The sequence below is a fragment of the Ovis aries genome, chromosome 17 (genome assembly GCF_016772045.2).
Source record: "Ovis aries strain OAR_USU_Benz2616 breed Rambouillet chromosome 17, ARS-UI_Ramb_v3.0, whole genome shotgun sequence".
Classification (NCBI taxonomy): Eukaryota; Metazoa; Chordata; class Mammalia; order Artiodactyla; family Bovidae; genus Ovis; species Ovis aries.
Window position 1 is genome coordinate 57167151 of NC_056070.1, and position 11432 is coordinate 57178582.

Sequence of the window (11432 nt, forward strand, 5' to 3'; positions counted from 1 at the left end):
CCCAGGTCTTCTGCATTGCAGGTAGATTCTTTACCACCTGAGCCACCAGGGAAGATACAAAAGTTATTTAATATCAGTTACATCCTAAAGAAAAAAAAAAAAATATATATATATATAAAACATAAATATATATTAAAATACATGTCTAAAATAAAAGATATAATGATATATGTATATATATAATATAAGCTGTGAAACATAAGAGCAAAATGAACACCCAAGAAACTACCATCCCACTTAAGATATACAACAGTAACCAACACTGCTGAAGTTACCTGTAAGTAGTGTGGCAGATTTAGAAAACAATAGCAGCAAAGCTAAAAAAAATGCTGCTCACTTAAATTTGCACTTTAGAAAAACAAATAATTTTTTTTTTAGTGTTACGTCCCAAATATTGCATCGGACATAACTTATTTTTTTTAATTTTTAAAATTTTTATTTTTTATTTGGCTGCACTGGGTCTTAGTTGTAGCATGTGAGATACAGTTTCCTGACCAGGGATTGAACCCAGGCCCCCTGTATCGGGAGCATGGAGGCTTAGCCACTGTCCCACCAGGGAAATACTGGGACATACTTATTCTAAAAAAATTATTCATTGTTTATCTGAAATCCAAATTTAAGTGGGCATACTGTATTCTATCTGGCAACCCTACCTGTAGGCCTGTTTTCAGTCTCATCCTGGGCCTTCTGAAAAAGGTAACTCCTGAGTTTCATGTTTTATTTAAGAAAAATTTTGCAGCATATGTACATATTTCTTGAAAATACATTGTTTAGGTTTTGTTTCAGAGTTCTGAAAAAATTTTGTTATTATACAAATGTAGTCTTTTTGTGACTTGCTGTTTTTACCCCACATTTTGTTTTCCAGGATCTATTCATGCTGACATGTGTAATTATATTTCATGCCTCTTCATGGCTGCTTAATTTTCCACCATAGCACTATTCCACAACTAAATTGTTGATTTTCCTGCTGATGGACATTTGTGTTGTTCTGATTTTTTGTTGTTGTGATGAACAGTCTTGCTGTGAAAATCTTTTACCCAGCCCCCTGTGCACATATACCCAGGTCCCCAGGCAAATATGTCTCCAGCATATCTGTACCAAGAAGTAGAAATGAAGGGTTATAGGTTATGTACATTTTTATCTTTAATAAATTATAATAAATAATACCAAATTATTTTCCAAAGTGGTTATACCAATTTCCATTTGCAATGGCAGTTGTCCCAGATTTTGAACCACAGATTTTGTGATTTTTGTTCAAGTAAGTGCAAAATGAAATCTCACTGTGGTTCTAATTTGAATTTCTTTGATTACTAAGAAGGCTGAGCATTATTTCATATGTTTATTTGCTATTTAGGTTTCTTCTATGAAATATATAATTGTGCTTTTAAAAAAAGTTTTAGTTTATTTAAAAATTAAAAGAAATTTTTTTTTGGGTCACATCACGTGGCTTTCTAGATCTTCCCCAACCAGGGACTGAACAAAGGTCTGGAATCCTAACCACTGGGCTACCAAGGAACTCCCCATAATTGTCTCTTTTGATGTTTCCCTCTTTCTTATAGATATATAGGAGTTCTTAAGAAATTCCACACACTAGTTCCTTGTTTTACATGTTACAAATATCTTTCAGTTAGTCCTTCTTGCTTTCTTTATGGTATCCTTTGATTTGCAGAGGTTGTTTAATGTGGTTGATTTTATGAATATTTTCTTGTATCAGCAGCATTTCTGTGTCTTAAGAAATCCTTATCTATCCTATGGTCATGAAGGCATTCTTCTATATTGTCTTCTTAATGTTTTATTGCTTCCTTTTCACAGTTAACTCTGTAGTCCATCTACAGTTGACTTTGGTGAATGGAGGAAGTAGACATCAAGTTTCCTCCACCCCCAGTTTGGATAACTACTTGGTCTAGCATGACTTCCTGAAGAGTTCCTTTTTTACTCACTAGTCTGTCCTATATCAAGTTTCCTTTTGTTCATAGACCTGTTCTTATCGAACATATGCCCTGTAGAGTAGAAGCCCTGTGCAAACCACTAAGACCATCAGAGAAGTCCCTTCCTATTCTGTTCTGTTGATCACGTCACTGCAGCACTAGTAATTCACATTCCTAATTACTGTAGCCTTAACAACAGTCTTGATGTATGAAGACACAGATTTTAACTTTCCAATGTTCTTTTGCATCACATGCTTCCTTTGATTCCCACAAACTGTATGAAGTAGGAAAATGAGATATTTGTCTTGCTCTACAGAGAGGTCATGAGGCTTCCCTGTAGCTCAAACAGTAATGAATCTGCCTGTGAAGCAGGAGACCAGGGTTCGATCCCTGGGTTGGGAAGTTCCTCTGGAGAAGGCAGTGGCAATCCACTCCAGGATTCTTGCCTGGAAGCCTGGTGGGCTACAGTCCATGGGGTTGCAAAGAGTTGGACATGACTGAGTGACTAATACAATCCACAGAGGTCAAATGCCTCACCCAAGGTCACAAAACCAAGATAAGAGCAGGATCCAGGCAGGGGAGGCGAGGTGTTGCACTCCTAGCTGAGTGTGTGTCACCTGGATAAGTGAAGGCTGTGGTGTGTCTTTGCAGAACCTCTAAACATTGGGGGAATCGTGGCCACCGTCGTGAGCCTCCTTCTGCTGGGACTGGCCATTATTGCCGGGCTCCTGTTGTATTACAGCCCTGTGTCCTGCTGGAAAGGTAAGAGCTTCCCGGAATGGTAAGGACTTCCTGGGCCCCTTTGTTTCTCTTGCAGGCTTCCTGAGAGGGTGTGGGTGGGGGAAGATGGTCCCTGTTATGCTCCCACCTGAAGCTCCATTCTGTAGGCTTCCAAACTGGGTCCAGACTTGCAATAATGAAGCACCCAAGTACCCTTCCTGAGCACCCTGTCATCTCTCGTATTGGGTCACTTTTCTCATTGCCCGTCCTTTTGTAACTGTTAGCTGGCTTAGAAACTTCTGTGAGGCCAAAGTAGATCTTATTGGATATTAATGTTTTTTCCTTTCTCCTTTCAGTAGGAAGCACTTTCAGGTGAGTATCCCCTAGACTCAAATCAGAAACCAATTTCCATAATCTGTTTCCACGGATGTTTTGTTTATAACGTTTCATAAGAGCAGTAGTAACCACTACCACTGGGGACCCATTAGGGGCCAGACCCAGGGCTAGGGCTTCATCAGGCGTTAGAGACCACATCATACACTCCTCAGGGTGCTCCTGGCATCGCCATTTTCCAGATAAGGTGAGGGAGGCTCACTGAAGCAGTTTCTGCAAGCTTGCGAAGCAGTTTCTGCAAGCTCATCTAGGAAGTGATGGCCATACCTGCAGTCAGACCCAGTTCTGATTGATTGCAAAGTCTGTGCTCCTTTTTCAACGCCAGACCTCAGGGCGAGGCACATTGCTGGTTTGTCATTGAGGCATAAAGACAGCATGTATGTGTTGAGCTCAGTCATTCATGCATTTATCTAATTTTCTGAAAAGAGCTAAAAGGAAGAATAAGTCATCATCTTACAGCGTGCTTTGGAAAACTAGTCTGCGTATGCCCAGAAGCCCCTCCCAAAAGGAGGGAACCTTAGTAGGGGAGAAACAACTAAGTGGAACTTGACTTCCTGGGAGAGCCTGTGCGGGAGCGAGGAACTCTTCGCTTCGCTTCTCTTATCTGCTTATAATTTGGGGTATTACTGTTCTGGGACAAATAATGAGATTTCATTGTTCTGGCACCATCTTTCATGGGAGTGTTACCTGTACTGCCCCATTTTTGAGGGTCATTTTTGGCATGAGTTTGTCCTTCCCCAGGCTTATTTCTCACAAGAGGGAGCAGCTTGGCATAATAGGAAAAGGCTTTGGAATAAGTGGACCTGGGTTCACATGGCTGCTCTGCCCTTCAAGCCTGAGGTTCCTGGAAAAGCCCTGACCCTCTCTGAGCCTTTGTTTCCTCAACTGTTTCTCAGAGGCAGGATGTAAGGATTAAATGAGAATGTCATGCTCACAGGATTGTGACTGGCCTATGAAATGTACAGTCTGGCTGGGGAGGCAGAACTAGCAATCATCTAGAGGTCAATTCAGTGCCAAACAGCTGGCTGTGGACGCCAAACTCAGTCACAGCTAAAGGCTGCGGGGGGAGGGAGAGGACTTTCCTAGGGCTTTGAATAATGAAAAGGAGGAGAAATTTCAGTGAGTAGAGGAGAAATAAGGGCATTTCAGGAAAGGAACAAAGCATCTCTGTGCTTGCTGCAAGGGGAACTCAAATGGTGGGTGCTTGGGACCCTGAGGTCACCTGCAGGATGAACAGCAGGGAGAGGGGAGGGGGGATGATAAAATTCACCCAGCACACGGTGTGATTATCTAGACAGTCTGTGGCAGCACCTCTCTGAAAGGTCATCATCTCCATCTCACAACTCAACCACGTTGAGTCCATGAAGAATTGTCCATGTTACCAAAGGGGATGCAGAGAACCAAGTGTTCCCTATTCAGTGAGGGCTGAAGTTGGAGAAAACAGGGTATCTTCTTGATCATTTCTTCCTTTTGGAAATTAGGAGGCAAGACATGGGTGATGTCATGGTTTTGGTGGATTCAGAAGAGGAAGAGATGGAGGAGGAGGAGGAAGATGCTGCAGAAGAGGAAGAGGAGGAAGCTAGTGAGAGGGAGGAGTCACCAATAGAAATAACCAAGTATGGCCACATTCACAGAGTGACTGCGCTGGTGAACGGGAATGTGGACCAGATGGGCAACGGACTGCAGGCTCTGCAGGGTAAGCTCTCTGCCCTTTAAAGCACTCTGCAAGGTTGTGGTGGGCTTCCCAGGAAGAAGTCTCCATGGGTCTGCTTTTTAAGGGCTGGGAAAGACAGTTAAAGTTTAATCTAGAATCTAAGAATCTCCCATCAACTACCAACACAACAATTAAACTGACAAATACTTACTGAGGGCCAGCTCTCAGAAAATCAAGACCAATGGTGATGGGCTTTACGAAAGCAGTTAGGACGAACAGACTAAAATATGAAGGGAAAATGAAAATAGAAGGAAGATTTAACCAACGCTTTGCAAGGGGAGTAGAGTTGTGGCACAAAGGAATGATTACGTGCCTGATGAATGATACTTTTACAAATTACAGGGCCTCAGGAGAAAGATGAGAGCCCAGAGGGATGCATTGGTTGGGAAACATTTTCTGAAAGATGTGGGCTATGAGGCATGTCTTTCAGAACAGTTGAGTTTGAGCAAGCAGAAAGCAGAGGGTGGTCCAGGTGAGGGGAATGTCAGGAGCCAAGAAATGTGGACAGTGTCAAGCATGTCAGTGGATTCTGAGTAGAAAGAATGGGTAAAAGGCAGGGAAACCCACCCTGCTCCAACTACTCATTCATGAAACTCACCAGTAAAGGACTGGAAATCAAGGTGACTGAAAACTGATGGGAGGGACTTCCCTGGTGGTCCAGTGGTTAAGACTTCCATTGAAAGGGGCACAGGTTCAATCCCTGGTCAGGGAATTAAGACCCTGCAAGCTGAGCAGCCCCCACCTTCCTGAAAAAGAAAACTGAAGGGGGAAACAGAGTCATCTCTACTGAGAGCACCACTCAAGAGCTGGGTCTACTTTTCCCTCCCGTACAGATGACAGCAGTGAGCAGCAGAGTGACATCATTCAAGAAGACAGGCCAGTGTGAAGAAGACAACTGTCCTTTGATATCCTGTCTCAAAAGCTTGGAAAGCTATGTTCAAGATGAGTTTCATATTCTGCTTTACTTGACTTGCACCCCTGCCTGAGGGCTGCAATGGGTTTGGAGGTTCTCAGCGAAATAGGAAAACACACATACATCTTTCCTACCCTGCCTTTTTTTTTTTCTAAATTGGTTTGATTTACTGTAACTTTTCTCAACGATGGTGAAAAGCTTTGGGAATGGGTAGTGTGTGGGGGGAAAGCTGGATTTGGGTTTTTTCCAGGTTGACGGATGCTGAGATGGGGGAGCAGGAGTAGGGGCAGGCAGTAAGCCTCACTGTCCTTTGTCACTATTAAAGGTCTGTAACTAGCCCATCCCAGTATACAAGGGAACAGTGTGGGGTGATAAGGACATTTCCTTTCTCACTGCCTAGGTGAGCTGAGGAACCAGGTCAACATCAGCTCTCTGGAAAGGTGAAGAGGTGCCAGTTACTGCTGTTAATCAGAGGGAAGCAGTTTGCTTTGGGTTTTGAGTTGGAAACACCCAGGCTTCACTCTGGACCTGGCTCCTTGCCTGTTTCATGGGCTTGGGAAGGTAGCTTTACCTTTTCCCCTGAGCCTCAGTTTCCTCATCTGTGAAATAGGTGAAATCACACTTACTTTACAGGGTTATGGTGGGGACTGAGGTCCTTCAGGATGTGCAAGTGCCTAGCAGATGCTCCGCAGATGTTAGTTACCTTCTCCTTTGCCTTCTCTAGTGGAAGGGAAAAAGATGTCTGCTGTTCAGTTACAAACTGCTGCCTGGGCCTTTCATTCTCTGTAGAATGGTTCCAGACCAGGGCATCATCAGAGCTCTCCTGCGGATTTTTGCTGTACTGGAGATGAAATTCTTTTCAAAAGAGATAGGGGCCAATAAGAGGAAGTACCTTTCACCAGAACCTCACATATGTCAGAGCTTCATATTTATAGAAAAGCCTCTTAGGTGATGCACTATTAATTTTGACTTTTCCACCCTTCCTTTCTCCTGTGGCTTTGAAAAAGGCAGGAGGAATGTTTTGTAACAGAGTAGACATGTGGCCTCAGTTTCTTGATCTCAGAAATGGGATTGGGAAAACGTATTTCCTTCCTAAGGATGTTAGGAGGATACACTGCTCAATAATGCTAAGTTCTGAATGAAAATAACATGTGATGAGTTGAAGCTGCTATTGTTTCCAGTAGATCCCTGTATAGAGTTTTTTTTTCCTTTTCTTTCTGATTTCATCCTAATCTCTTAAACGTCAGGGACCTTCTAAGGGTGTAAAATATGTGTGCTAAACTTGAAAATCTGACTTGAATGTGCCCTCTTTAATACTGCATATTCTGCTCTAACAGGCAAGACTTAAAGGAGAACTTCCCTCTCAGGCCCTTCCCTCCCAGGGCCTGGGACTTCTAAGATGAGAAGCTGGTTATCTGCAGGGTTACCCTGCAGATGTGGCTGGGGCAGGTTAGTTTTCTTGGATGAAGGAACTAAACTGAGGAAGTCACCAGAAGTGAGAGCCCTGTCCTCAGCTCAGAACACTGGGGAAGTCAGAGGCTGGTTGCAGTGTCCACCCCTCAGGAATACCTGTGGCCTTGTTCTCTTGATGGGCTGGATCTTTTGCTGCATGGAACCTCATGTACTTAACCACTCTCACCAGTCTAAGTTAGTATCATTTCAGAATGGGATACTTAACACAGGCTGTGTTTAAAGTCATTGAACACTGAGCTAGTCTTTGATGAATCCATTTCTGGATCTGACAGTCCACTGTGCAGAGGCAACCGTATTTTAAAAAGGAAAACGCAGAGAAACTGTGGCGGGGGGGGGGGGGGGGGGGGGGGGGGGGGAGAATTCCCTACCTGGAAGGCACACAATGATTTGCAAGATGACGGAAATGCTCCTTGTGACTTCCTCTTCTCTTGCATGCACACCTGATGATAGGAAATCTTGAAGAAAGGATTTTCCCCTTGCAAATGGGATTTTCAAGGTCTTGGTGCCAAACACGATAAACCCTTGTCCAGCTGAGCTGTGACTGCTGTCACGTATATCTGAGCCCTGTGTGCACCGATAATATTGTTGGGTCAGTTAAGAGCTGAAGTACTGGTGGGGGTGGGGGGTGGGGGTGTGTGTCTTCAAGCTTTAAGGATTTTTAAAGAATTAGGGCTTTTTTTTCTGTTCTTTAAGATGACCCATCCCCAACTCCACTAGCACTTCACTGACAGTGGGTTATAGACTTTCTGTGGCAAAGTCCAACTCGTTACATTGTGCTTTAAAAAAAAAAAATCTTACCTGAATGAATTGTGAACTGGAGACCACGAGATATACTTATCAGAACCTAGAAGATAAATACTTCCGGGCCATTGCAACTGATGTTCCTTTTCCACAAAACCTGGTGGACCTTGGGGAGCGGGTCCCATAATCCTGTGGCTTTGATATCAGTTCCCATTCTCACAAGCACATACTTATTACTGTTACTGCAGCAAGAAAGCCCATGATGGAAAATCTCCCTAACCTAGGCACTTTGGGTAAAATTTATTATGATGCAACATGTGCCAACTGGTATTTCTCACCATGGTTCTGGCCAGGAACTGATACAAAAAGAAAGAAACAGCTCTCTCTGCACTACTTACATTTTAATATTTGGTATGGAGGTGGGGGGTTGGGAGAAATTCATCCTGATGTTAGAAAATGGATTTAAGATAATAGAATAAAGTTATTTTTAAATAAATGCTTTAGTGATCTTCATTTAGTAAACTAAAAGATTTGGGGAAATGGGATTGCCATCCACATTTTTTTAAAATTAGCTTTCCCAATACTGGTAACAATATTGTTCTTGCTGCTATTTTATTCTTTTCTATGACTTGTAGATGCTACCTACTCTCTCATGTCTCCATTGTATTTGCATATCCTCAAATACATATCTCTTTTTGGTCAGATTGCCTGTTTTCTAACGTTAAAGGGTTAGGGTAGGAATCATCATAGAGCAGTAGACTGATGGACTGTCTGAAAAGACAGTTTCTGCAAGCTGTTGGGTCACTGCAGTGGTTGGTAGTTTTGGAGTTTCTCACTGGGCTCAGCTAATAGTAGTCCCCATACTTCTGCTTCGCTGACTACGCTAAAGCCTTTGACTGAATGATAACAGACTGTGGAAAATTCTGAAAGAGATGGAAATACCAGACTACCTTACCTGCCTCCTGAGAAACCTGTATGCAGGTCAAGAAGCAACAGAACTGAAGATGGACCAATGGATTGGCTCAAAATTGGGAAAGGAGTATATCAAGGCTGTATATTGTCACCCTGCTAATTTTAACTTATAGGCAGAGTACATCATGTGAAATGCCAGGCTGGATGAAACTCAAGCTGGAATCAAGAGTGGAAGACATAGCAATAACCTCAGATATGCAGATGACACCACGATAATGACAGAAAGTGAAGAGGAACTGAAGAGCCTCTTGATGAAGATGAAACAGGAAAATGAAAAAGCTGGCTTAAAACAGCATTCAAAAAGCTAAGTTCATGGCATCATCCCATCGCTTCACGGCAAATAGATGGGGAGAAAAATGGAAACTGTGACAGATTTTATTGTCTTGGGCTCCAAAATCACTAAAGATGGTGACTGCAGCTATGAAATTAAGACACTTGCTCCTTGGAAGGAAAGCTATGACAAACCTAGACAGCGTATTAAAAAGCAGAGACATCACTTTGCCAACAAAGGTCTGCATAGTCAAGGCTATGGTTTTCCCAGTAGTCATGTATGGATGTGAGAGTTGGACCATAAAGAAGGCTGAATGCTAAAGAACTGGTGCTTTCAAATGGTGCTGCTGGACAAGACTCTCGAGAGTCCCTTGGACAGCAAGGAGATCAAACCAGTCAATCCTAAAGGAAATCAGTCCTGAATATTCATTGGAAGAACTGATTTTGAAGCTGAAGCTCCAATTCTTTGGCCACCTGATGCAAAGAGCCAACTCACTGGAAAAGACCCTGATCCTGGGAAAGATTGAGGGCAGGAGAAAGGGGCAACAGAGAATGAGATGGTTGGATGGCATCACCGATTCAATGGACATGAGTTTGAGCAAAGTGTGAGAGACAGTGAAGGACAGGGAAGCCTGGCATGCTGCAGTCCATGGGGTGGCAAAGAGTCAGACAAGACTGAATGACTGAACAGAAACAGTAACAAAGTCTCACCTCAACTCCCACTTGAGGAGGCCCAACTCCACTCCCTATCCCTGTTAGAGGCTTTTTTCTTGGGTCATTGTCTCTCCTGTGTTTCTCTACTTCACTCCAAGCTTCCTAAACTCTAATCAAAGCTGTCCCATTTTCAAGTTCCTTACGTTCTAACCAAACCCATGATTCCTACTGTCACCTGTTTCCCAGGTTCTTTTAAATCCAGTCTCTCCATGTGCTGGGGCTTCCCTTGTGACTCAGCTGGTAAAGAATCTGTCCGCAATGCGGGAGACCAGGGTTCTATCCCTGGGTTGGGAAGATGCCCTGGAGACAGGAAAGGCTATCCACTCCAGTATTCTGGCCTGGAGGATTCTATGGACTGTGTCCATGGGGTCCCAAAAATCTGGACGTGACTGAGCAATTTTCACTCCATGTTGTGTGTGTGTGTGTCTTACCAGCTTCTGTATTACCAGCATCCTGTGTGTGTATTACCAGCGCCAACACCTCTTTTTCTCTGGCTGTTTGCCCCTTGCCCTCTACCCCGTATAACCACAGCATTTCTGTTTTCATCCTCCATTTTCCAACGGGCTTTCTTTTTCTGGTTCCCATTTTTTATAAAACGACCTCTTCCTCTGACCCTGCACTCAGCCCCTTTATTCCTCTACCGCGGCTCCCATTTAACCTCTGAGCTCCCTGCCGCCTCAGGTCCCCAGTTTTATTCCTCTCATTTCTTCCCTCTCTCCGGGGTTCCCAGACCCTCGCCCTCCCACCCCAATTCTTTCCTCAGTCTTCACTTTTTGTTTTCCCAATACTGATTCCTTGGGTCTTCAGGTTCACCTTCCAAACTGATTCCCGCCCCGCCCCCTCCGATTTTCACCCTGCCTCGTTTCCCCCCATCTCCTCGGCTCCCCATGCCTTTCCGTACCCTAGCCTTCCTTTTTCCCTCAGCTCCACCGTATCCTTTTTAACCCACACCTCCTCCCTCCATCTCCGGTCCTTATCTGGCCCTTATAGTCCTCCCCACTCCGTTTGACCCATCTCTCCCCCAACCCAGATTCTACCCCAGCCAGCCCCCCGCTTTCCACCCGAGCCCCGCTCCTCCCAGCTTTGCCACAGGCGTTCCCTCTGCCCCTGGGTTCTCCCTCCACCGTGCCCTCGTCGGCCCCGGTTTCCCTTCAGCCCAGCTCTCCACCGCCCCCTTTTTCTCCTGCGAGCCTCACCTGCCCGCCTCCCACGCCGGTTTTTCCCTCGGTACCACCCTCGCCCAAGATTACTTCCTGTCCGCACCGACCCCCGTTTTCCTCCGAGCCCCACCCCCACCCCTGGGTTTCACGCCGCCCCGCCCCCACTTTCCCCCGGTCCAGGCTCCTCCAAACCCCAGGGTCTTCTGCCCACCACCCGCCCCATCTCCTTATCAGCCCCGCTGCCCCTCCATCCGCGCGCGATCCTGCCCGAGGCCACCTGCCCCACATCCCCGACGCCCCCTCAGCCTCGCCTGCCCGCGGCCCCCGGGGCCCACCTGCCCGCCCCGCGTCGCCCACCGCCGGCCGCCGGCGTCTCCCCTGCGCGCCCGGCCCCGCCCCCCGCGCGTCCCCGCCCGCGCCCGCCGCCATGTGAC

General features: G+C 45.3%; 1 protein-coding gene and 1 long non-coding RNA gene across 2 annotated transcripts in view; one reads left to right on the forward strand and one right to left on the reverse strand.

The window, feature by feature from the left end:
• The window catches only part of VSIG10 (V-set and immunoglobulin domain containing 10), a 40261-nt gene extending 31883 nt beyond the window's left edge, over positions 1 to 8378 (forward strand). Inside the window, exons 6-9 of the mRNA XM_027956536.2 lie at positions 2580 to 2690; positions 3005 to 3020; positions 4523 to 4737; positions 5589 to 8378. Of these exons, the coding sequence (XP_027812337.2) occupies positions 2580 to 2690; positions 3005 to 3020; positions 4523 to 4737; positions 5589 to 5641 (395 nt within the window). The 3' untranslated portion in view covers positions 5642 to 8378. The remainder of the gene's footprint in view (positions 1 to 2579; positions 2691 to 3004; positions 3021 to 4522; positions 4738 to 5588) is intronic.
• LOC121816949 (uncharacterized) lies at positions 702 to 11380 on the reverse strand. Its single transcript, XR_006056687.2, has 3 exons — positions 7510 to 11380; positions 5354 to 5514; positions 702 to 3469 (listed from the first exon to the last, which is right to left on the reverse strand). It is a non-coding gene; the product is annotated as an uncharacterized LOC121816949 (long non-coding RNA).
• Between the last annotated feature and the right edge of the window lie 52 nt (positions 11381 to 11432).